The sequence below is a fragment of the Loxodonta africana genome, chromosome 22 (genome assembly GCF_030014295.1).
Source record: "Loxodonta africana isolate mLoxAfr1 chromosome 22, mLoxAfr1.hap2, whole genome shotgun sequence".
NCBI classification, from domain to species: Eukaryota; Metazoa; Chordata; class Mammalia; order Proboscidea; family Elephantidae; genus Loxodonta; species Loxodonta africana.
Window position 1 is genome coordinate 70,271,222 of NC_087363.1, and position 27,255 is coordinate 70,298,476.

A 27,255-nucleotide genomic window follows, 5' to 3' on the forward strand; every position below is an offset into this window, starting at 1 on the left:
AATCACATGCTCACCATTTTCTTTTAAAGCCTCACCAGAAGCACATATAACGTCCACATTTCTAGCAACATTCTGTTGCTGGTGCCATATGTATTCTCTAAGGTGATAGAAACTTTCTCTATAGCTCTCCTCACTTCTTTCTGAGCCATCACCAGAATTGCCTTTGACATCCATAATTCTATCAATGGTCTTGTCAAGGCAATCTAGGCTCTTTTGCTATTAGGCACCTTAAAACTCTTCCAACCTCTATCTGTTACCCAATTCAAACTGCTTCTACAGTTTATTTATCTGTTAGAGCAGCACCCCACTCTTCCAGTACCAAATTCTGCCTTAGTCATCTAGTGCTGCTCTAACAGAAGTACCACAAGTGGATGTCTTTAACAAACAGAAATTTATTTTCGCACAGTTTAAAACAAAACAAAACCCATTGCCATCAAGTCGATTCTGACTCATAGTAACCTTATAGGACAGGGTAGAAATGCCCCATAGGGTTTCCAAAGAGTGCTTGGTGGATTCAAACTGCTAACCTTTTTGTTAGCAGCTGTAGCTGTTAACCACTATGCCACCAGGGTTTCCATCTCACAGTTTAGGAGGCTAGAAGTTTGAATTCAGGGCACCAGCTCTAGGGGAAGGCTTTCTCTCTGTGTGTGCTCTGGAGGAAGATCTGTGTCTCTTCAGCTTCTGCTTCTTGGTTCCTTGGAGATCTCCATGTGTCTTGGCATCTATCTTACCCCATCTCTCCTCTACTGGCTTGTTTAATCTCTTTTATATCTCAAGAGAGATTGACTCAAGATACACTGTACACTAATCCTGTCTCATTAACATAACAAAGACAACCCACCCCCAAATGGGATTATAACCACAGGCATAAAAATCAGAATTTGGAACACATATTTTGGGGGGACACAATTCAACCCATAGCATTACCTAAATATTCAGATGAGTTCATCTTATGGAGCATCAATTCAGAATGTTAGTTTAACTGGACAGCTTTTATGTTTACAGTATCAGATCAGTGTGTGGTCTTTATTATTCTGGGTGACTGAAATATGGCAGAAGCTCCAGGTGAGGAAATGACAAAGATTTATTCTGTTGATGGACTAAAAAGGGAATTTTACTTTATTCCCTTTTCCGTCCATCCATACAATAAATCTATCAGTAGAATAAACCTGATCACAGGTTTCTAAGTTCCTGATAAGAAAAGTCTCCAGCACTTTAAGTGCTGGAAATCTGAGGCTTGAATGTCTGAATAAATGAGTTTCTGGTGAAGAAAGCATCTTCTACATTTTGTGGCCTGTGTTTGAAAAGGACAGCTAGATTGTTTAGAAGATACAGTAAATATATATGCAAGGAATAAATAGCTGTTCTGCAGACTTATGAATAGCAAGAGATCGCAGAAAAAGAAAATGTGATTCTGCCTACCACATCTGCATAAATAAGACACCTCTCTTAGCCAACAAGCTCTTTCAGCAGACAAACCAGTCTTGACATCTGAGGAGGTCAGTGACATGCAGGACAAGTTTTTTAAGACCATGTCATCAGATTGGGTGAGCCAGGGGGTGGTCAGCTCTGAGGGTATAAGTGACAGGCAGCTTCCTCCACAGTCCCCAGCTAGCAGTGCTCGGTGACTGCTATTCATAGATTTGATGGCATCTGCAGGAAAATGGGATCTTAACAAAGTTGATAAAAATATGTTTTTAAATGTGTTGGACGTGCATTGAAGCATGAAGGAATGTGATTCACACCTACTACCTGCTAACAAGTTAGTTCCTCTCTCAGATCTTCCTGGCTTCCTGTTTCCAGGATTCTATTGCTGGTAGAGACAAGCTCTTACAAGTTTCCACCAAGTTGATTCTGACTCATGGTGACCCCGTGTGTATCGGAGTAGAACTGTGCCCCATAGGGTTTTCAATGACTGTGACCTTTTGGAAACAGATTGCTAGGCATTTCTCCATGGTGCCTCCGGGTGGGTTCAAACTGCCAACCTATGGTTAGTAATTGAGTGCTTAGCTATTTGCCCTACCCAGGGACTAGTAGGGACACTTTATTAATGAATGCAAGAACTACCCCCTCTGGTTGTCGTGGCCAAGTTCTTCAAGCAGCCTGCACTTCCCCAGGAGTATCAGTTCCCGGGAGGTGTTTAGTTAATATGGAGTGGATATGTTGTGGGTGAGTGGGTGGGTGGGTAGAAGGATGGATGGGTAGGTGGATGGATGGATGGGTGGGTGAATGGTGGGTGGATGGATGGGTAGGTGGATGGGTGGGTGGGTGGGTGGATGGGTGGATAACTGAGTGAAAGTGAAGAGCTAGTGAAAATGTGACATGAGATTTATTCCCATCCCTCATATTCAGTGGATCCTTTCATATCCAAAGCATGTTGTTGAATAAGGACTCTGTAATCCCTATGGTACAGTCTCCATGACACGCCCTTAACTCCCTTCTCCATCATCCTGACAACTGGCCCTGCATTATTGCCAGCTACTAAGATGGTAACATGGTCTTTTCCTATACTAAAAGTAAAATTATGGAAATATACATAAAATTGTGGTATGATTTAAAATCACATCATTTTTCTGTTTTGTAAAGTGCAATCTGGAGATTTTTTTTTTTTTTTTTACAATTAAGTGCCTCTGCTCTGGGGACACATTCAGATATGGGTACTGTATTATGGACAGCATTTGATATTCAGTGTTGTTTCCATTTGCTCAAAGTTGCCCTCTATTAAAGCACATGGTTTTTAAAAATATTTCTCTCTCAAAATTTTACTTTTTTTTTTGCACCAGCTTGATCCATGCACTAAATATTGCTGGAAAATGCCAAAGTTAATTGCAAGCTCTTTATTTCACTACATAAACAGGTCTTTGGTTTCTTTGCCCTTTATTGCCCCACAACTGACAGAACCTTTGCCAGAATTTGGAATAGCAAGAAGTGACATGGCACATTAATCCCTGTGAGAGGGACAACACTGCATTAATATTTTATAGCAAACAAATGGATGAATAAAAAATTCATATGCAGCTCACCAGGAAGAGCCACTGCACTCTAACTGAAGACACCTTAGGCTGGGGATTCATGGAAATGTTGTAATGTTTCCTCAGCCTAGCTGTGCCTCTGCAACAGGTGCTCCTCCCACCTGGCTGGTATCCGACCAGCTTCCTTCTCTTAGAGCAACCCTCACTGTGCACTGTAGTTAGTGGCCTGCCGTCTGTGTCCCCACCAGCCTATGAGCTCCCAGTGACAAGGGTTTGCCCATCTCTGTATTGCCAGAACCTAGTGCTGTCTGACAGGAGTCCCTGGGTAGCACAAACAGTTAAGCACTGGACAACTAACCAAAAGGTTGAGTTCGAACCCACCCAGAGTCACCTCCAAGGCCTGTGTCCTACTTCCCAAAGGTCACAGTTGGGATCGACTCCAGGGCAACTGCTATCTGGTATAGTACTGTGTCCACCGCATTACAAGCCCTTACCAAATGCTCTTTGAATGAATAAAGGCATTGGGAGGCAGATAAACTGCTTCAGAATAAAGAGAAAATCGGTAATATTTCTTCCAGGAATCTTTGCTTTCTGTTAATATTTTGATACCAGTGGTTAAGTGCTCAGCTACTAATCATTAAAGTTTGTGGTTCAAACCTACCAGCAGCTGCTCTTCAGGAGAAAGATGTGGCAGTCTGCTCCCATAAAGATTTACAGCCTTGTGGGGACCATGGTCTCAGGGAACATCTAGCTCAATTGGCATAAGATAGTTTATAAAGAAAATGTTCTACATTCTACTTTGGCGAGTAGCGTCTGGGGTCTTAAAAGCTTGTGAGTGGCCATCTAAAATACTCCAGGTCTCACCCCATCAGGAGCAAGGTAGAATGAAGAAAACCAAAAACACAAGGAAAGATTAGTTATAATGACTAATGGACCACAAGTACTACAACCTCCACCAGACTGAGTCCAGCACAGCTAGATGGTACCTGGCTACCACCACCGACTACTCTGACAGGAATCACAGTAGAGGGTCCTGGAGTTGGAGGAAAATGTAGAACAAAATTCTAACTTATGAAAGACCAGACTTACTGGTCTGACAGAGACTGGAGAAACCCTGAAAGTATGGCCTCCGGACACTCTTTTAAATCAGTACTGAATCCACTCCTGAGGTTCACCCTTCAGCCAAAGATTAGACAGGCCCATAAAACAAGATGAGACTGGATGGGGACACCAGCCCAGGGGCAAGGACGAGAAGGCAGGAGGGGATGGGAAAGCTGGTAGTGGGAAACCCAATGTCAAGAGAGGGAGAGTTTTGACATGTCATGGGGTTGGCGACCAATGTCACAAAACAATGTGTGTACTAATTGTTTAGGGAGAAGCTAGTTTGTTCTGTAAACCTTCATCTGAACTGTAATTAAAAAAAAAAATAAAGATTTATAGCCTGGAAACCCTATGGGGCAGTTCTACTCTGTCCTGTGGGTTGCTATGAGTCAGAATTGATTGAAGGTAACTATATTCTTTTTAAAATGCAATTTCTGTGATTATCAAAATACTTCAATACCACACTTCATCTTCTCATCTCTATCAATCCTTGTTTCTTTAAAAGCCTAGTTCTAGCATCATCTTCTTAAAAAAAAAGATTCTGCTTAAAATCTGATTTGCCCCTTTCCTTTAATTGCTTCCAAATTTCTCTTTATGGTAAAGCACTTTATCTGCCTACCAATCTATTTATTCATTCAAAGAGCACAGTGATAGAGGACAGTGATAGAGATGGGGACCTATAGTTGAATGGAGCTTGGAATTGCTCTCAGAGTCTCCTGCTTGCCAGTTAACTCATGTGGCATGAGTCTCAGATCAGTGGTTCTCAGACTTTAGTGTTTCTCATGTTTTAGTGTGAATCAGACTGATCTGGAGGGTTTATTAAACCATAGCTCTCTGGGCCTCACCCCCAGAGTTTCAGATTCAGTACATCTGGGAGGAGGCAGAGAATTTGTATTACTAATACCTTTCCAGATGCTGGTGATCCAGGGATCATAATCTGAGAACCAGTGATGTTGATCATTAAAGGCTTGGCTGCAGAGACTTGATTCTACTACTCCTTTCTACTCTAGTTAGTGACGCATGCTTTGCCTGGTTTTTCAACAAAAGCCTAGTATCATCATGGCTGACTCCTCATTTTACTCTGCTCTCTGGGCAGCCCAACATCTCTGAGTGGTACTGCAGACAAGGGTCTCTCTCAGCAGCAGCTGTCTAGATTGCTCCAAACCCAGGCCAGTTTCCACGCGGCACCATGAACATGAGCTCCTCAACCTGCCCATGCTTCCTTCCAATAGTAGAGCAATCACACTGATATAGGTGTATGATCACATGATTCATTACCTGCACTGACACCAGCAGACCCACTGGGAGAAGCAACAGGCAGGCAGGATTCGTGTTCTTTCCATGTGCAGGCTCATATAGCCATGTATACTCCCATTATACATGAATCAAATCCTTCCTCTGCATGACTTCGTTGTTGTCTGAGACCCCCAACCCTCCAAAGACCTTTCCAGTATCTAGCTGCAGCTGAACACCTGAAGTAGTTATGACTTCTTCAAATTTACTTCATTTGCATCAAGTCTTTTTATGATAATGCCTCTCCGAATTCTCCCTCTGATCAGTACTTCCCCCTCCTCCTCTTGTGATACAGTATTAGTCAAATTATAAGTGTTTTACTGATTTTTACTATATGAACCAAGCCTCAGTACTGGTACATCAGAAGTCAGAACTGTGTTCTTGGTTTTCAGGGAACTTTCAGTCCTACTAACAGAGGATTGAAAAGAAGGAATGGGAAATGTGTGATGATGTGAGATAGTATAGTATAAACTGCAAGTGTGGAAAAATTTACAGAAAGGAAAGATCGATGTAGCTTTCAAGGAGGATGTGAGAAGTTTCTTCTGGCTCCTATTTTTACTGTTCCCTAGTAGGCGCGTAGATGTCTGGAACGCCACAAGGGCAAGGAAATTGTCTGACTCAGCCTGAGCTCCCTTGGGCTTCCCAGTCTGCAGACAACTGGTGCCAAAGGTGCCATTTGCTTCATTGCCGATAGGCTACATTCCCAGTAAGAAATTCTCTGCTTGGTATAAACAGTGCATATCCAAGATCCTAAAGCAACCTCTTGGGAAGTAATTTAGCTCAAATTTATGCTCCAAACTTGCCACTCTCCAGGGGAAAGAGGCACTTGTGAGGAGAGTGACAAGTCTGCTGGAATCTCTAAGCTGGCCCCAACCATGGCTGTTGGGACTTTCGCCTGAGGAAAGCCTTATAAAGACCCCAATTCTATAACATTCAGTAATGGTTTAAGATTCTACAAGCAAAATCACCTCCCAAGAGAATATAGCACATTAGAGCCTTTAGCACTCAAGCATAGTTTTCTGGCTAAATCAGAACTACTTAGTTTTTCCCAAAAGGACAGGGGAAAAAATCATATATTTAGTTTGCTCATGTACATTCTAATTAAAAGACTTTTTTGTTTGGTTTGGTGAAAAACACAGCTTAGATCTTGATCAGTGTTAAGAATATACGTGAAACCCTTACCTGTCCCAAGAAAGTGGGGTGAACCAACACAGGCAGTGTTCATTTCAGTCAAGGGGCTGAGTGCCTGTAAGTAGTCCTAGCACGTGTGTGTGTGTGTGTGTGCGCGTGCGCCTGCATATGTGTTGCATATGTGTGTGTCTGTTTTATTCTCTCCATTGGTTACCTTTATAAACTTAAACAATATTCTTACTTGTTTATTTCAAATTACATTAACTACAAATAGAAATTCTTAACTCCCCAATTTGTAAAGTGAAGATATTAGTGTCCTTTAATTTTCCAACAGATCCTTTCCCTCTCCCTACCACTTAGCAGAATTATCATGGACTGCTTATGGCCCTCTCCCTCCCAAAAAAATATACATTCTCCTTCAAGAATTCTGGCTGCCTAGTTACTCACCCACAAAGATGTTACTTTGATGACCAAGATGCGATTGACCCAAGCCATGGTATTTTCAATTCCTTCAAATGCATGCAAATGCTAGACAATGAAAAAGGAAGCCTGAAGAAGAATTAACATATTCTAATTATGGTGTTGATGAAGAATGTTGAATATATCATGGACTGCCAGAAGAACAAATCTGTCTTGAAGGAAGTACAGCCAGAATGCTCCTTAGAAGCGAGTATGGTGAGACTTTGTGTCATTTACTTTGAGCACGTTATTAGGAGGGACTAATTGCTGGAGAAGGACATCAAGGTTGGTAAAGTAGAGGGTTAGCAAAAAAGAGGGAGCCCTTCAATGAAATGGATGGATGCAGTGGCTGCAACAATGGGCTGAACAATAGCAACAATTATGAGGATGACGGATGACTGGGTATTACTCCCTTCTGTTATACATAAGGGCAATATGAGTCAGAGCCGACTCAATGGCACCTAACAGCGACGACCACTTAGCAATGTCTGTTGTTACTTTTATATCATTGAGGTTGATAACATTTACATTCTACCCTGTAGTTACAACTAAGTCTTTCTTACTTTTCTGTGGGTTTATTCTAAAAGATTAAAACCAACAAATTGCATTTACATTATCATGTATATGTAGATCTCTTTTATGATCTAAATATGATTGCATTTCTTTTTTGTTCATCTTTTTGTTTTTCCTGGAGTTTTAAATTGTTTTTGTTTTTTACTTGAACTATTCGACTTTATTAGATTCTCCTTTTTTTTTTTTTTTTTTTGAGACTCTATCAGATATTCTGTTGCATTGCCCTTTCCCCCAAATGTATCTCTCCAGGTATCCTCAATTCTCTCAGTCTAGTCTGGATTTGTTGTTGTTAGGTACTGTCAAGTCGATTCAGGTTCATAGAGACCCCAAGTGACAGAGTAGAACTCCTCCATAGGGTTTTCTCAGCTTATATTTAGTAGCATGTTGCCAGGTCTTTCTCCCATGGAGCCACTGGGTGGGTTCAAGCTGCCAAACATTCTGTTAGCAGCCGAGCCCTGGTGGTATGACTGCTAACCAAAAGGTTGGTGGTATGAATCCACCCAGGGGCTCCACAGGAGAACGGCATGGCAACCTGCTTCTGTAAAGGTTACAGCCAAGAAAACCCTATGGGACAGTTCTACTCTGTCACATGGGTCACTATGGGTCAGAATCAAGCACCCAACCACAACAACAATGGTTTGGATTAATTACTCTTTACAACTATTGCACTAATGTTATCCTGGGACTCCCTCTTATTGTTCTCCTGATTATTATTTTGAAAAGTTTGCTATGTTTAATCTCCTGTTCCAGGAATGTAGTGTTTTCCTACTCCTTTTTCTAAATAGCTTTCTCTTTCATCATTTGTGATATATATGCTACCTTTTATTTACTGTTCCGTAAAAGATTTATTAAATGTTTATAATTCTATAAAAATCTTAATCCATTTTTAATTTTTATATTATTTTTATCACTTAATAATTACTTTTGATGTTGCATACAATTTAAAATTAAATTGATAGTATTTTAGATTTAGCTGTGAATGAACTTATTTTAGAGATCAGCTTTTTACATATTGAGCTTTTAATTTTGAGCATTTAATTTTGAGTTGTCTTCCTAAATCAGCCTAGTATATCTTTAAGTAGAAGATATGCTTTCAACAAAAAGGTATAAATCATACCTTTCTCTCTGCATATCCAAGATATAACATTCTTGGAAAAAATAAAATAAAACCCTTCCCCCCAAAAATAAGTATATATTACAATCTTAAATATCCATAAGCATAGAGCAGAAAAGATATTTGATATCAGCCTAAATTTTGTTCTTGTCAAAACTTACTTCCTTATTGTTGGATTGTTGTGGGATTTATTTTTCGTCGTAATTTAAAGATTTTAACAGAATGTAGGTGTGGTAAATGCTTTATTTTCATTTCCATTAACATATAGTGTGACTACAAAATCTGACAAAGCAAAAAAATGTCATACACTCAAAGTAGCACCTCTTTCTAAGACACTCTACATCAGCACCAAGATGCAATTCATACTCTTTTTAAATGCCCCACAAGGGGCAATGCTTTATCTCTGCAAGTTAGTTTTTATTTATTTATTTATCTACCTATCTCTATCTTTTTTCTCTCTCTATTTAGCACTAAGACTAGCCATTGCTGCTATTCATGAAATTAGAGAATATTGATTTGAGATGGGGCGTTGCCCGTGAAGGCAGTGACCCCAATGTAAAGTCTGAAGGAGATTCAGATGAAAGGTCCAAGAAATGTTTTGATGAATGGCAACACGATTGGAAGATGCATATGATTGCCCAAAAGGTGAAAAGCTACCATTTGTATAGAGGGAGAATCCTTATGTGTGTGTGTATTTAAAAAAGCAGTCTTGATATGTAATATCTTCATAGAGTCCTTGTTGATGCTGATTTCTCAGAAGTACATCTACAGGCCTTTCTTCTGAGGTAACTCTGGGTGGACTCAAACTTTCAAACTTTCGGTTAGCAGCTGAGCACGTTAACCATTGCACCACCCAGGGACTCCAGTCTTCATATAAGCCGAATATAACTACACCCTTTTCTCAACTTTTCCATTTCCTAGTTTTGTATATAAAACATTATACATGGAACTCAATAGATGCATGCAAAGCTTCTTTTTTGCTTTTGTCGTTGTAATAAACTCCTTAGCGATGCCTTTGGAACAAATCATGCAAGAAACTTCATTGAGCTGTGTACTATTTTATATTCTGGGGGTGGGGCTGGGAGGAAATAAGTATATGTTGTGCGGCATCAACAGAAATTTTATGGCCAATATAACAATTTTATTGTTCATGTTTAAAGCCCTTGACCACAAAGTATGGAAATGCAGCAGCAAGCCTGCCTTCCTGGCTCTGGAGCGCAGTCAAGGATTTTACTGAGGAAGCTCTGTTATGTCCTAGAAGCAACTACTTGGAGCCACACTGTTTCCTTCCTCTTGTTGCCGTCAAGTTGGTTCTAACTCATAGTGACCCTATAGGACAGTAGAACTGCCCCATAGGGTTTCCAAGGAGTGGCTGGTGGATTTGAACTGCCGACCTTTTGGTTAGCAGCTGAGCTCTTAACGGCTGAGCCACCAGGTCTCATCTTTTCCTCTTAGAACCATGTAAAATTTCCAGTTAAGGTGAGAAAAGTGTTACAGCTATTTTTTTATTTATTTATTTGACTTCCCTTGTTTACATTATTAGCACATTGTACAGAAAAAAAAAATATATGTCTGAACCCACTTTGCCTAATTAACTATGGAAACTTGCCTGTGACACGGAACGTTGCTCTAAATCAAGGGGTGGAATGGAGCTTGCCTCTGCAACAGTTTTGGTTCTACAACTAATTTTATGTATAATCTGATTCCTCAGTTTCTTCGACTGTATAATATGAATCAAAACAAAAACAAAAACTGGTGGCACTGTTAGAGATTTTGTGGTGATTAAATGAAATGAGAAATATTAAATAAAAACTCTTGAGACAATAAAAATTATTAAGAACTCTATTGCACTGGGCAAATCTGCTGCAAAAAGACCTTTTTAAAATGTTATAAAGCAAAGATGTCACTTTGAAGACTAAGGGCACCTGACCCAAGCCATGGTATTTTCAATCGTCTCATTGCATGCGGAAGCTGGACAATAAAGAAGACTGAAGAAGAATTAATGTGTTGAATTATGGTGTTGGTGAAGAATATTGAATATACCATGGACTGCCAAAAGAATGAACAAATCTGTCTCAGAAGAAGTAAAACTAGGGTCACTATGAGTCGGAACCAACTTGATGATACCTGACAACGCAGCTATACTCTGACACACGTGCAGTCACCATGAATTGAAATCAACTTGGCAATAACTGGATATATAAAGACTATCTGTGCTAAAGAACACCATAAACACTAGAAAGAGGCATAGGATGGAAACAAGAATAGGATCCTCCCCAGTTAGCATGGAGGCCATGGGAAAATAATCATTTCAGAAGTTCTTTTTTTTTTTTTCTCTTTTCCTTCTTCTTTGATTTCATCCAAGGGGATATGGGTGCTGATACAGGAAATGCAGAGTGCTATTGTGATTTTACCCATATACCCTGGGCTATGAAAGTCTTCAAACACATCCCACACTGGTCATTCTGAGCACACTGGGGAGTTAGCATATGCTGACCTGATGCCCAGAGCTGTGAACCACTTTCCCCATGGCCCTTCCAGTGGGCAGTCTCCCTCCAACATCTACCTAATAATGATTTAAAAAGTATTCTATGTGAAGGAAGGGATGTGCACAGACCTCGAAGTTTTTTAAAGAACCAGTGTTAAATAAGACATATTTCATACCTACAGATATTCAGGGAGATGATCAGACCCCCATCATTACAAATGTCACTGCCAGCATTCAGGTAGCAAGATAGACTCAACAAGCGAGGCTCCCGAGTAGGTGGTTCCGAAAGGATGTGTCAGCTGTCAGAGGAGCAGCCACGATAGAAGAGAGTGAGAATGCAAATCTTGTAAACACAGACACAGATCTCTTAGGGCATGTGGACTGTGTGAGCAGATGGTGTGAACAGAAACTGCCATATTTCAAAAATCCCAGAAGTTGAGACGGTGGAAAATCATAAAAGCCTGATTATGCCCGAGTAGCCCTCCTCTTTGTGTATATATTTTGAGTATTTCTGACCACCATGTCCTCAGCAGTTCCCCAAGGTTGCCACAAGCAGTTTTGGAGCTGCTTCTCCTGGCCACATGGGAGGGGATGGCCTGGGGTCAGAGCCATTCGCCTTTCTCCAGACGTTTGTGTGTGTGTGTCCTGTTTACCATGTATGCCTCATTTAGGTCAAGTTGTGGAAAACTTTGACTAAGGGGTAGGTTTGGGAGATGGGAGACACTGAGCAATTTAACCTCCTGGTTAACCAAGGCTTAGCCCAAAGCACCTGGTCATTTAGTACTTTCTGTTGAAAATAATCATTAAATGTAGTAAGGTCCCTTCTCCAGCTTACTAGGAATTGCCTAGTAAATGGGTCACAGTCATTAGTGATAAAGGATCTTGTACGACCACAGAGTAATCATTCAGAACAGTAGATCTCATTATAGATAGAGATGGGGTAAGTGATTGAGTGTGTCAACTGGCCCCTAGAACATTCTTTGGAACTTACCTGAGGGAATTCGTTTTGTGCACTTATTTTCTTGACATTACCTTCTTCCTCTTAAGTGTAATTTTTTTAATCCAGGTTTTGGAGGTCCCTTGGTGATCGAAATAATTACCAAAAGCACCAACGCCCTGGTGCTAAGGATAGGCTGGCACAGAATGCTGTATGTAGCAAGTTCCAGTTTGTGTCAGATCAGGAATGTGGCATCTGGGATATCAAATCAAATTCACCTGATGCCCAGAGCCATGAACCACTTTCCCTAATAGCTAGAGAATGTCTCTGGGTATTTTCTCCTTAAGGAAGAGGGTAAAGAAAACAGAGCCTTGCTCAGCACAGGCTCTTGATGCCTGTCACAGTATTTAACGCTCTCCAAGAGCTTCCTCCTAAGCCCTTTCCTGGTACTTGCTCTGTCCTGCCTCTCCTTTGACCACCTGCCTGCCTCCTGGTAACACCAAGTTGTCCATTTGCTCTGGAGTGTGACATGCAAACCCAGTCAGCAGAACAGGGTCAGCTGAAGCATGTGGCTCATCAGTCCCACTGATCAGGCCCCAAAGGCTCACCAGCTTCTGCAGGTAGGGGAACAAGCCAGCAGTTGGGCCACATGTATTTGCACATGTGACTATCTAAGGAATATTTCAGAAATGACCACACTTCGGTACCATTTATTTTAAACATGTTTATGACTCAGATTCCCATCGGAGTTTATATCAATATGTATTCTTGAGAAACCTCCATTTCAGAACCTCACAGAGTATGGAAATCACCCACCAGCCCCCAGATACACTCCAGTCTCCAGGGCTGCGGCGTCCAGGGCCGAGGTGTGACATCACCTGGCTTCCGTGGGCTGTGTGGGTTCCTGCACAGCTATTAACTCGTGAATTTACATACTTTCAGGGATTACTACATCACAATGGTGAAATGGGCCACCAGTACCAAAGTCGCGGTGAACTGGCTGAACCGGGCCCAGAATGTGTCCATCCTCACCCTCTGCGATGCCACCACCGGGGTCTGCACCAAGGTAGGTTAGGAACAGGTACCGGGAGCATCACAGGCTGCACCAAACTCACGTTTGAGTCATCTGGGCTTGGTACTTTTAGACAAACTGCTTAGCTACTTGTTGGTTAAAGGTGGCCTCCTTTTGTTTCCAGGTCTCTGTTTTTGGTGCCACCTGGTGTATAAATTAAGTAGTGCTATGAAAACACAACCCAAAAACCCAAACCGTTGCTGTACTGTGGACTCCAGCTTATGGTGACCCTGTGTGTGTTACAATGAAGCTGCGCTCCACAGAATTTTCAAAGGCTGCTTTTTCAGAAGTAGATCACTGAGACTTTCTACCAGAGCAGCCAAAAACAATGCAAAGTTGCCATATTGATCCTAACACCTCACAGGTGTGCCCACTCTGCCCTTTATGGACTTGTTTATCCAGGCTCACTGCTATTTTATCAATGCGCATTCTCCTCATTCTACAGATGAGGCTGAGACAGGTGAAGTGATCAGCCTGAGGCTCCGCAAGTACCAGCGGACCCAGCACTCCAACCTGGCTTAGTTCCATTTCACCTGCTCTTTCATCCACCTGACCCTGAATCAGCCGCCCCCACAGGGCAGGTCAGCATCCCTGTCTCTGGGGGTCACCAGTGAGGGCCAAACAAGGTTTTAAAGAGCCGCAGCCTAGCTTGATGTGTAGTAAGAGGAGGCAAAAGTAAGAGAAAACAAAAAAAAAAAAGGCAAAGAGGGAGCAAAGAAAGAATGGAAGACTCATGCGGCAGAGCAGACGAATGGTGGTGCATTGCCTCCTGCCACCTCAGTGGAGGGCTTACCCCAACTCTGTAGAAACAAACGTTTCCCCACACTTCCAGTAACTTACCTCAGAGACAGATCTCCAAACACTTCCACACACTTCCAGTCGCATACCTCAGAGGCAGATCTCCAAACTTTTCCGCATACTTCCAGTCACTTACCTCAGAGACAGATCTCTAAATGTTTCCACACATTTTCAGTCACTTACCTCAGAGTCAGATCTCCAAACTTTTCCACACACTTCCAGTCACTTACCTCAGAGTCAGATCTCCTGGTCCTGGGTAAAAAAAATAATGAGTCCATTCAAGAAGATCTTCCAGAAACTCTGCTTTTGACCCTAAATGTTATTTCCCAGCTGAGAAGGGAAAACTCTTGCAAAACCAGGTTTATTGAGACTTCCCACTGTGGTTTCCCACACCAAATCCTCCACCAGGAAAGTCTGCGTTCAACCCCTCAGACACAAGTGTCTCTCACCATGCGTCCCCAGTCAGGTTGTGAGGTGAATCACAGTGATTCATTACTAAGACTAATGTCCTGAAGTTGGTCAATGATAGACCTTATTTCTATGTATAATTTAGACCACATTCCAGATTATTCTGATAGGCTTTTTTTGAGGAGAAAGGAAGGAAAGGTTGGACACACAGCTAGGAAGCAGGGAACTGCTCATAATCTTGTGAGCACTGGTAACATTCGCTTCTCCCCCCAGTAGTGCATGGGTAAAAGAACAACTGTCTGGAGGCCTGGAAGCCAAATCAGCACCAGGAACAGCTCCATTGCACCTTGGGGTGATACTGTGTGTGTTGAATAGCTGTATCTTGGTTTTTTGTACTTGTTTTTGCTTTGTTTTGTCTTCCACAGTGCCTCTTTCCACACAGTCCTGTGCGATCTACTTCTTATATATGTTTTAACCCCTTTTAAAGTTTTTTTCCCACCAAAATTGTTAGTGAGTTATGAACTCTAAATTTGGTAACATGTGCCTGCACACACACACCACACACACATGCACACACTTGCACACACACAGACATGCACATGCATACACATGCATGTGTGCACACACACACAAGTAATCCTGAAACAATATGGATCCTTCAGTTTGCCTTCCAATGAGCACGTGGCTGGGCAGGATGTCCATCAAATGGTGGAAGTCCTGCCATCTTCCAAAGGATCTGCCTGCTATGGATTTGTTAGGGAGAGCGACCCTTCTGCTTATTTGAGGACACCCAGGCTTAGCTCTGAGCCATTCTCAGAGACAAAGTGGAGGCCGGGATTACCTCCTCGCTGAGCATGCAGCAGCGGGTGTTCTGTGCTTGTGCAGCTGCCGTAGAGGTGAGGCCAAATGGGTTTCTGCACTGTTGGTCACGGACACAGCAACATGCGAAAGTCCCTCTTTCTAATGCTCTTATTTCATTTCAGAAACATGAGGATGAAAGCGAAGCCTGGCTCCACAGACAGGTAAATGTTGTGTGTGTAATCCCCGTATTCACAGCCTACGCCAATGGTCTGGTCCTCCGGGACAATGGTTTTCAGAGTTTTTAATTTAAAGCAGCAGATTGGCTTCTCAGACTAAATCATACAGGGATCCCCAGACAGAGACAGACAGATGTGCTGTGTCCTGGTGACGCCGAGCCTCTGCTCAGCCCCTGCCTCCCCTCTTCTCCTCAGTCGCCCCTGAGGCATCACTGGACAGTCCAGGGAAGAGTGCGTGAGAATACCTGTTCTTCAGAACCTAGAGAGGTTGGTGAGACCTCAGTTTTCAGTGACATGATGTGCTTTTGGTGAACTAAAAGGGATGGGCCTGTAAAGTTTTCCTAGAGGTAATAAAAAAAAAAGAGGTAATACGTGTGGTAAATGTAGCCTACTGTGGGAAAAGAAAACGGAAAGCTCCCAGTGTGGGCGATACTCCTGCGTGTTCACTTGGGGGCTCCTCGACGTCTCTCTTGAAGTAGATGCTGCTGTGATTCAGCGTTAAACCTCATTTTTCGTCCCCCTCATTTTTCATCCCTAACTCAGATCTAGAAGTGTGTAATAAAACAGGCTCTGTGAACTCGAGAGTAAAAGGGAACAGGAGAGGCCTAAAGTAAATCACTTCATGTAACATATATATGTATGAATGTATATACGTACATACATACATATATATATAAAGTTAAATTTACATGAAAATAAAACCCTTGGCACTGTATTTCCCTTCTTCATTCTTTTTGTCTCATTTCTCACCCTGAAATTAGAAGGAACGGGGGAAAAGTTTTTTGTTTTGCTTTGTACTGTTTTGTTTAATTTTTATTCTGCTTTAAGTAAAAGTTTACAAATGAAGTCAGTCTGTCATACAAGAATTTATATATACCTTGCTATATACTTCTAGTTGCTCTCCCCCTAATGAGACAGCGTGCTTCTTCTCTCCACCCTCTATTTTCGTGTCCATTCAGCCAGCTTCTGACCCCCTCTGCCCTCTCATCTCCCCTCCAGACAGGAGCTGCCCACATAGCCTCACGTGTCTACTTGATCCAAGAAGCTCAATCCTCACCAGTATCATTTTCTATCCTATAATCCAGTCCAATCCTTGTCTGAAGAGTTGTCTTTGGGAATGGTTTCTGTCTTAGGCTAACAGAAGGTCTGGGGGCTATGACCTCAGGGTCCTTCTAGTCTCAGTCAGACTATTAAGTCTGGTCTTTTTATGAGAATTTGAGGTCTATATCCCACTGCTCTCCTGCTCCCTCCGGGGCTCTCTGTTGTGTTCACTGTCAGGGCAGCCATTGGTTGTAGCCAGGTACCATCTAGTTCTTCTGATCCTAGGCTGAGGTAGTCTCTGGTTTATGTGGCCCTTTCTGTCTCTTGGGCTCATAATTACCTTGTGTCTTTGGTGTTCTTCATTCTCCTTTGCTCCAGGTTGGTTGAGACCAATTGATGCATCTTAGATGACCTCTTGTTAGCATTTAAGACCCCGGACACCACTCTCCGAAGTGGTATGCAGAATGTTTTCTTAATAGATTTTATTATGCCAATTGACCTAGATGTCCATGGGGGGAAAGTTCTTGAAGCTTACTTCCTTCTTATCCTATCAAATGGTATGAAAGTCATCTTAAAATTATGTGGAGGGGGAAATCAAGCCACATTTGAATATAAGGAAGTATGCGGAGAAGCCATAGGTGTGTGTCTTTATATGAGAAGTTCTCTTTGTGGAAAATAATTAAAGCTACGCAATAAAACAATCGACAGTGGCTCTCCAAGAAAGTTCTAACATTCCGATTGGTGTACCACTGCTTTTATCTGAGAAATTAACAGTCTATGCCAGCCTCTGTCATTTATCTCAGGGATGGAAGTCTCACAAATGGATACTATTATTTTTAAATATATTCTTTTTCTGCTCAGTGCTAATCTTATCCGAAAGGGCAATGGCTTAATATGGCCTCTTTTGTTTTCTTATGTCCTAGTTTGGGTGCCAAATCCAAGCCAAGAAAATATCTGCAATGAGAGAGTACCTCAGAACCCTAAAATATTAGCATATTAAAAAGTCCTGGAACACCACCTGGACCAAAGATATAAGCACAAACATCAATAGTAATATTATGATAATCATCTTATATCAGACATCGTCAGAAAGATTGGAATGAAAGGGTCAGGAAAAAAAATCCATTATCTATATAGACATTTGTTCGATCAATATTTATGGATTATGTAAGGCACCCTGATAAGCTTTGTGGGTTTTAAAAACTGAATCAACTCTCAGAGATCTTACAGTGTAGAACAAAAGAGAAGCCTTACCCAGAGATTCTGAGAGGTGGGATTCTGAGAGTTACCCTTACCTGTGCTCAGATCATGGGTTGTGAGTGTTTAGAAGTTATGGGATTAAGGCAGACGGATACAGAGTACAACCCAGAGAAGGCAGAGTGTGTTCGGTGCCTGATGTGGTGTTAAGAACGTGGATCTGAATCGACGGAGGACAGAGATAAGGTGAAGGGCCAACTGACAGACACAGCCCAGCCATTTTTTTCTTTCCTGGGGCTGCTGGAAAGTGAGTTTGAGGGGTGTTGTGTCCTCTGCCTACCACTCCTGTGCCCCTGGCTTCTCCACCAAGAGGCACTCACACTGCTCACTTGCAGTTAACAGCAGAGGGGCATCACCTGAGGCCAGGTGGCTGGGCTTTGGCCCTCCGCCATCACTCATGTCATCGTCTTGCTGTGTGGGCACACAGTCAGGATCATCACCACAGGTTTTATGTATTTATCCATCATGCGTCTCACCGCCCAAGCGACAACACCAACCAAATCCTGGTAGACGCAGCCCGAAAGTGATTTGCGAAACCACGTCTTCCTGAGCAAAATCAATTCAGCACTTCAAAAGTAGCATACGTTAAAATAATAAAGCTGACATATTAAAAATGTATACTTTAAAGCATTTACTAAGAACACAGCTAACACTGTAAAAATAGCTATTTGAAGATACATAATGTTTTTTGAGCTCCAAACATAATGTTCCATGAAAGGAATTTTTGTCCTGACGTGGTCTTTCTCTTGTCAGGTCAGATCTAGCAGTCACAGTGGTCCACAGACCCACCCAAGGAGTGGCTGGGAGCCCCATCCGCCCAAGGCCTGGCAGCTCTGTGAGCTGTGACTCTTCCATCAGAGTTCTGTGGTCAGTAGGGAAGTCCAGTTCCAAACAGTGTGTCATTAAGTTCCATTTGAAGGGAGTTTTCATGAAAAGCCCTATTTTTCAAAAATAATTTGTACTGTTTCTGCATCTTTCCTGTTACCATGAGGTTCTAGAGGGCAATTTAGGAACTCATTTGGGGTGGGATCTGCTGTCTGCTGCCTGCGAAGCTCTCACCACCACTGGGAGATGAGATCTGGCCACTTTCCTGCTCCATGTCTACTTAAAATGGGCCATAGATGTCCACCCAGTGAGTCTAGGACAGATGCCACTTGAGGAGCAGTCTGGAGGCTGGAGAGCCATGACAACCTTGGGGAGACCTAGCTGTGTAGACGGGCCTGTCTTCTGATTGTTCCACTGCCAGAGGAGACCTAGCTGTGTAGATGGGCCTGTCTTCTGATTTACCCCCTGCCAGACCGGAGGAGCTGCAATGAGCTGTGGCAGCCCTGCAGGGGCCTGGCTTGGGCAGAATTGGCTCTCCAGCTTAGCCTCCACCTCCCTCTTCTCCTCTCATCTCCTCCCCAGTCCTCAGCAGTGGATCCTTACAGAGATTGCCCCTGAGTCCAGAGCAAGGAGTGAATATGCTTATGTGTGTGTCACATGGTGAAAGCCCACTAAGCCCTTCTCCTCTAGGAATCCCAGAGAAATGAACAATCCCCCTACACACCACATCCCTCGTCCTGCTTGTGTCCGTGCTTACTTCCTTCTTCTGATACCATCGCTGAGGGCCCTGCCGTGGCACCACTTGGCCATTTGTACAGAACCCCAGAGCCTATCTTTGCAGCTGAAGGGCTCATCCTATGGGTCAATTTATGACTATCTTCCTTTTTTGAACCAGAATTTTGGTTTTGCAATTTCAAAATTTTGGATGGGAGGCTGGATGAGATGAGTATATCTGAACTGTGGGAAGATTTGGCAGAAATGCTGCAAATAGTTCACAAAGAGTATCTCACAAAACAAAAGAACTCGTTCCTCCCAGGTCTGCTGTGAATGAAGTTGTGTAAACCAGGCATCAGGTGTCATAAATTCTCTAATATCCAGAGATGTTTCCCCTAAAATCAAATGAGAGACAGAACCAGGATTAAAATCCATGCCCTGTAGTCAAAAAAAATCATTGTACTTTTTCACTAAAATTACTTTCAGTGGGGATATGCATTTTACTACATGAGACAGCAGGTGTCTGAGAGGCCAAGAGGCCAGTGCGCTCCCTCTGGTACCATGGGATGTTTCGTGGAAGAGTGGGTTTTCCATCAAAATTGTTGTAGCCCTCTGAATACAGAAACAAGGCTTCTGGCCAGAATTAATTATTTATTGCATTTACTCGAAGTTTTTTTCTGCCAAAAGTACAAACATTTCCCCCAGAAAACTGAAGGAATATTGCCATATCTAACCTGAAGTTGGCAAATAGGAGCACATTTAAAAAGCCAGATTTGCGGCTGATCTTTCCATTCCCTCTGCTTTTAAATACCACGCTTCCAACTCTAAATAGAAAATAAATATTTGCAGATTAAAGGTTTCATGTTATTGCAAATATTCATGAAGATTAAATGTCATTGTGATCACATGTTAGTTTATTTCTTCTGGCATATCACATTTGCATGGCTCGCTCGCTGCCGGGAGATGAGTTCGCCTCACGCCAGCTGGGGTTTATTTACCGTTTGTTCTCCGCATTAGTGTGGAGCTCCTTGAATCAGAAAATGTATATCGTAGCCAACTAATTGGTGTTCACGGATGGCAACTTTCAAACTTGAGCCTTGGAGAGGACAAGATGCTGTGGATCAAATTCCCTTTTTGCACATCAAAGCAACAGCTAACTGGCAGGTGCTGGCTGAAGGCTGAGCGACTGGCTGAGGGCTTTGGGGGACCTGGCTGAGGGCTTTGGGGGACCTGGCAGAGATGGGGGCATACCCTTCAGGCCTCTGTTTTGAGTACACCTGGAGCTCCTTCCCCAGGGGAAGCTGGGAATTCCGATTCTGTTCTCAGTGAAAAGCAACAGTAGATGCACGTTGTCAACGCCCTGGTTTGGCAGCCGAAACTTGTCTCCAGTTGTTGTTGTTAGTTGTTGTCAAGTCAGCTCCAACTCACGGTGACCCCACATCAAAAAAAACTAAACCATGGCCATGGAGTCAGTTCATACTCATAGCAACACTATAGGATAGAATAGAACTGCCCCATAGAGTTTTCAAGGAAGTAAATCTTTATGGAAGCAGACTGTGACATCTTTCTCCTGTGGAGTGGCTGGTGTGTTCCAACCATCAACCCTTCGGTTAGCAGCTGAGCACTTTAGCCACTGCACCACCAGGACTCGTTCGACCCTACGTACAACAGAACAAAACATTGCCAGGCCCTGTGCCATCTCCGCAATTATTGGTATCCTCGAGTCCATTGTTGCAGCCACTGTGTATTTTGAGTGCCTTCCGACCTGGGAAGCTTATCTTTCGGTACTCTATCATACAATATTCTGTTGTTTTCCATAGGAGTTTCATTGGCTAATTTTTGGAAGTAGATTACCAGGCCTTTCTTCCTGGCTGTCTTAGTCTGGAAGTGCCCTAAAACCTGTCCACTATGGGTGACCCTGCTGGTATTTGACATACTGGTGGAATAGCTTCCAGCTTCACATCAACACACAAGCCACCATGGTACAACAAACTGACAGACAGGTGGTGGTTTCTATAGTTAGAAGTCCTATAATATAAACAGTGAGCCCCTGGAAGTCCTGTTCCTGCTCACTTACGTTTTAAAATGTATAGAATATCTCTTTGTGGTTGGTTTGTTTATTTTTTTCTTGGTTGGCTATTCAGTAAGAGATAAGTTTTATTAAATAAAAGAACAAAAGACTGGAGTGAAAGAATAGTATTCACTTTTAGGCGAAATCAGATTTGTGAATGCTCTGAATTACGTTCTTTGTAATATCTAATGAATGGCCCTGGAGAGATTCTGCTGTGGCAGCAGTTGGAGGGAGCACATCCTCACTGGGCTTCTGGAATTGCTGAGTGTTCTCTCTGGAAGCTTCGCATACCCAGAGCCATTCTTTGTATTAGTACTTTATAAACCAAGGGGTAACTTTCCACCTGCCTGTGCTTGGGATATGGCCTCCTCCTTCGCCATGTTCCTTCTCTTTGAAAACTGGAAGTCTGACTCCAGTTACCAAGGGAAGAAAAGGCCCATACAGTGCTGCTGCTTTTGATTGTACCTTGTTAGAAATTTCATAGAAAATGGATCCTTTTTGTTCTCTCAGAATGTATTTTATCCTGGTTCAACCCCTTCAAAATAAAATGAAACTTCTTTATTTCTTTAATCAGTGCCTTTTGTCCACAGAATGAAGAGCCAGTTTTCTCCAAGGACGGCCGGAAGTTTTTCTTTGTCAGAGCCATCCCCCAGGGAGGACGAGGAAAGTTCTACCATATCACCGTGTCATCATCCCAGGTAAATAGGCTTGTCTATTCAAATAGTGGAAACCCTGGTGGTGTAGTGGATAAGTGCGTGCTACGGCTGCTAACCAAAAGGTCAGCAGTTCAGTTCCATCAGGCGCTCCTTGGAAACTCTATGGGGCAGTTCTACCCTGTCCTATAAGGTCCCTGTGAGTTGGAATGGCAATGTGTTTTGGGTTTTGTTCAAACAGTGGTGGTCACGGCACTAGCCACTGAGATTGCTGAGCACACAGTCATTTTCCAGTGCCCTAAAGGAAACCCCAGAACATACAAACTTGAAGGTAAGTTCCTAAAGATGGGGCACACTTTGTAAAAGTCCAGAGTTTCTTGTAAGGGCAGTGGGGTCAACATTTTGTCTTTTTTTTGTTGTTGTTACCAATCAAGAATATGAGTTACACTTCCCGGATCAGAGGAGGCTCTGGGGTTTGTCATTTGGTGTAAGAAGACACATGTCTGCTCATTTTCTGTGACAGACCTGTGTCAGTCTGGCCTTTCCTCCTTCATCTGCAGGACATGCCTCCTTTACACACCTCAAGAATGGATGTTTGGTGTGCTTGCTGGCTTTCTGCTGCTCTCTCATGAGACTAGCCCTCCAAGACATTCCGTTTCTACTTTTAGCCAAAGACAGTCCATAATTTATTACACTGTTGCTGCCAGTCATAGCTCACCAATGCCTGGAGCCTGGGGGTTGAGAGCAAGGTGTCATTGAGCAGGGAATTTCAGAGATCAATACAAGTGAATTTAGATCCAAAAGTAGACACCCTAGTGAGTCTGATCCCCTGCAAAGAGGTCAACCTAGTAGAGGCGTAACTAAGGTATGGCAGGTAGGGCACACGCCCCTGGCACTGTATGAGGAGGGGCACTAACGAGCAGTTTCTATTGGCCATCACAGTTTCCATCGCCAGCTGTGAGAGATCATTCAGCAATTTAAAACGAATTGCCATAGGCACTATTTTTCACAGCTAGGCCCCACTGAAAAAGCTCAATGTCATCAGTCAGAACAAGGCCAGGCGCCAACTACGGATCAGACCATCAATCGCTCATATGCAAGTTCAAGTTGAAACTGAAGAAAATTAGAACAAGTTCACGAGAGCCAAGTACAACCTTGGGTATATCCCACCTGGATTTAGAGACCATCTCAAGAATAGATTTGACACATTGAATGCTAATGACTGAAGACCAGACGAGTTGTGGAATGACATCAAGGACATCATCCATGAAGAAAGCAAGAGGCCGTTAAAAAAGGAGCAGAGAAAGAAAAGACCTAAATGGATGTCAGAAGAGACTCTGAAACTTGCTCTTGAACATCAAGTAGCTAAAGCAAAAGGGAAAAATGATGAAGTAAAAAAGCTGAACAAAAGATTTCAAAGGGCAGCTCAAGAAGACAAAGTAAAGTATGATGATGACATGTGCAAAGACCTGGAGATAGAAAACCATAAGGGAAGAACAGGCTCAGCATTTCTCAAGTTGAAAGAACTGAAGAAGAAATTCAAGCCTCAAGTTGTAATACTGAAGGATTCTACCGGGAAAATATTAAACAACACAGGAAGCATCAATAGAAGATGGAAGAAATACAGAGTCACTTTACCAAAAAGAATTAGTCAATGTTCAACCATTTCAGGAGGTAGCATATGATCAGGAACTGATGGTACTGAAGGAAGAAGTCCAAGCTGCACTGAAGGCATTGGGGAAAAACAAGCTTCCAGGAAAGGACGAAATACCAATTGAGATGTTTCAACAAACACACGCAGCCCTGGAAGTGCTCACTCATCTATGCCAAGAAATTTGACCAAGTGACTGGAAGAGATCCATATTTATGCCTATTCCCAAGAAAAGTGATCCAACCAAATGTGGAAATTATCAAACAATATCATTAATATCACATGTAAGCTAAATTTTGCTGAAGATCATTCAAAAGTGACTACAGTATTTTATCGATGGGAACTGCCAGAAATTCAAGCCAGATTTAGAAGAAGATGTGGAAACAGGGATATCATTGCTAGTCATATGGATCCTGGCTAAAATCAGAGAATACCAGAAAGATGTTTAGCTGTGTTTTATTGACTATGCTAAGACATTTGACTGTGTGGATCATAGCAAATTATGGATAATGTTGCAGAGAATGGGAATTCTGGAATACTTAATTGTGCTCATGAGGAATCTGTACATGGATCAAGAGGCAGTTGTTCGAACAGAACAAGGGGATACTGCATGGTCTAAAGTCAGGAAAGGTGTGTTTCAGGTTGTATCCTTTCACCTGGCTGTGCAATCTGTATGCCGAGCAAATAATCCAAGAAGCTGGACTCTATGAGGGAGAATGGAGCATCAGGATCGGAGGGAGACTCATTAACAACCTGTGTTATGCAGATGACACAACTTTGTTTGCTGAAAGTGAAGAGGACTTGAAGCAGTTACTGATGAAGATCAAAGACCACAGCCTTCAGTATGGGTTACACCTCAACATAAAGAAAACAAAAATCCTCACAGCTGGACCAGTAAGCAACATCGTGATAAACAAAAAAAGATTGAGGTTGTCAAGGATTTCATTTTACTTGAATTCGACATCAACACCCATGGAAGCAGCAATCAAGAAATCAAAAGATGCATTGCATTGAGCAAATTGGCTGCAAAAGAACTCTAAAGTGTTGAAAAGCAAAGATGTCACCTTGAGGACTAAGGTGCGCCTGACCCAAGCCATGGTGTTTTCAGTCACCCCATGTGCATGCGAAAGCTGGACAATAAATAAAGAAGACCGAAGAAGAATTAATGCCTTTGAATTGTAGTGTTGGTGAAGAATATTGAATATACCATGAACTGCCAAAAGAACAAACAAATCTGTCTTGGAGGAAGTGCAGCCAGAATGCTCCTTAGAAGCAAGGATGGCAAGACCGCATCTTACAAACTTTGGGCACGTTGTTCAGGAGGAATCAGTCCCTGGAGAAGGACATCATGCTTGGCAAAGTACAGGGTCAGTGAAAAAGAGGAAGACCCTCAACAGGATGGATTGACACCGTGGCTGCAACAATGGGCTCAAGCATAACAACAATTGTGAGGATGGTGCAGGACCAGGCAGTGTTTCATTCTGTTGTGCATAGGGTCGCTATGAGTCGGAACAGACTTGAAGGCACCTAACAACAACCACAACAACAGCAGGCCCCTGCACCCTAGGGATCCTGTGCGCATACTCCAGTGATGCTACCATTGGCGGAACTCTTGGAGCACTCTGCTTTGGGAAAGGAGAGGGAGAATGCGGCATTTTCTGGAAGGTCCTCAGAGCTGACAAGCCCTCACTTGGAGTGTGGGTTTCATTTCTGAAGCAGCCCAAAGTTGTTTGGGGTCAGGATGGATGAATAAATTTTGGGCGGGGGGGGGAGTTAATCAAAACTATTCTGTGAATACAAAGTGGAAGACGTGCGCTTATTAAGTGGCCGGAAAGGCATTTCAAAAGAACAGTTAAGTGGAGAGTCCCCATGGTGACTCCTAGTATTGGGGCCACACCTACACTGAGGCCTAGATTCAGGTGTTTCTGTTTTAAATGCACCTAATTACATGACTTAGAGAACGTCTGCAAACTGGCGTCATCTCTCTATTCCTGTGGCCTTCACTCAACCTCCCCAGAGTCCTGTGTTTTCTCGCTTTGGCCCACTTTGATCAAGATTAAAAATTTTTAGATGTTTTCATTCATTCTCCTGTCTCTAAATTCATTCACGCTATCAGCATCTGCTGAGTATTATGAATCCAAAAACACTCCAGCAAAAAGCACCCCCTATCACCAAGGAACCCCCACCCCATGCTTCTGCACTTGCCCTTTTGCTTCCATCCCTGGGAGCCTGCTCGTACCCCAGCACCCTCCAGAATCCACAGTGCACCCCAGCTCCTCATGCAGGCACTCCCTTTACCCTTCTTCTGTGACTCCCACCTCTGCAGTCCTTCAGCTATGTAATTATCATCAGCTCATCCTGCCTCCACCAGCACCTGTGTCCAGAACAGCTGGCCTGTGACTCCACATCTCATTGCCCTCACATCCCATTTCAAATCACAGCTCAAACACACCTCCAGATGAGGTCTTCTCATCTCTCTCCTTCTGCTGTGATTTATTGTTAGAATTATACTGCTTAACTCTGTGAGGCACTTAGGAGAGACAAGTGTATGAAGGCATGCAGTACTCAATAATATTGTCTCAAACACCCTTGTTGGCAAGGGCAGACAGTGGCAAAAGGGCTGAAGGGTCTCCTGCCTTCCTTTATTCTTTCTCTATTTCCTTCTTCTCTATTTCACCCACTTCCCTGTATTTCTCTTTCTTCCCTCTTCATTTCCCTATAGTATGACTCCACCAGTTATGCTTACAAGCTGATTAAGGAACAATATCAGCACCATATAGAGCACAGCTTCTTCTCCTATGATACTTATACTATAGTAGGTATACCTGGCAACAAAGGTACCAAAGAAAAGGAATACCATAATGTTCTGTATTGCGAGACTCAAGGACGGGAAGGTAGGTGTGGGACTGGGGATAGCCAGCAAGGCTTTCTAGAAGAAATAATAAGATTTAAGCCCAGCCTCAGTGGAGAGGAACCAGCAGAGAAGGGAGCAGAACGGCTTTTCTCACAGAAAGGATAGCTGTCTCTCCTCGCCTTACTATCTAAGATGGCTCAAGAATTAAGAATCAAGCTTTCAGGTCCAATGTCTCTCACTGTGCAATATCAAAGTGCCTACTGTCCTGTGTGTGTTACAGCCCAACAGCAGCAATGACAACATTCAGTCAATCACCTCTGGGGACTGGGATGTGACGAAGATCCTGGCCTATGATGAGAAGCGGAATAAAATGTAAGTAAGGGAGAAAGCATGTCACTCTAGGCCGGGAGAGAGCAGTAGGGCTCCCATCTCACTGGTGAACTGGGCTATATGCATTGTTTGTAATCAAATAAGACTCGTGGAGTCCAGAATTATAGCACAGGAGGCCTCACCCTTTCTCCTAGACAACATCACCATCTCCCAGGTGCTTCATGAAAATACGCCACAAATTCCTGTCTCAACAGCCCAACTTCCAAAGCTTTAAGATGCTAATATTGAAGTTAAGCTTGCAACCAGGTCTGTGAGGTGAAATAGTTATTATTATTATTGTTACTGTTACTACTCCTGATATTTATTGTTGAGTGTTTAGAAATTCCAGGTACTAGGTTAAGTGCTCTAGGAACGTTATGAATACAACAGTTCCATGAGGTGGATTTATCATCTTACCCCTCTTAAACGCAAGCTGA

General features: G+C 42.8%; 1 protein-coding gene across 1 annotated transcript in view; it reads left to right on the forward strand.

The window, feature by feature from the left end:
* The window catches only part of DPP6 (dipeptidyl peptidase like 6), a 1,008,238-nt gene that overhangs the window by 883,612 nt on the left and 97,371 nt on the right, over positions 1 to 27,255 (forward strand). Inside the window, exons 11-14 of the mRNA XM_064275114.1 lie at positions 13,011 to 13,134; positions 15,330 to 15,368; positions 21,882 to 21,989; positions 26,730 to 26,821. Coding sequence (XP_064131184.1) covers positions 13,011 to 13,134; positions 15,330 to 15,368; positions 21,882 to 21,989; positions 26,730 to 26,821 — 363 coding nt within the window. The remainder of the gene's footprint in view (positions 1 to 13,010; positions 13,135 to 15,329; positions 15,369 to 21,881; positions 21,990 to 26,729; positions 26,822 to 27,255) is intronic.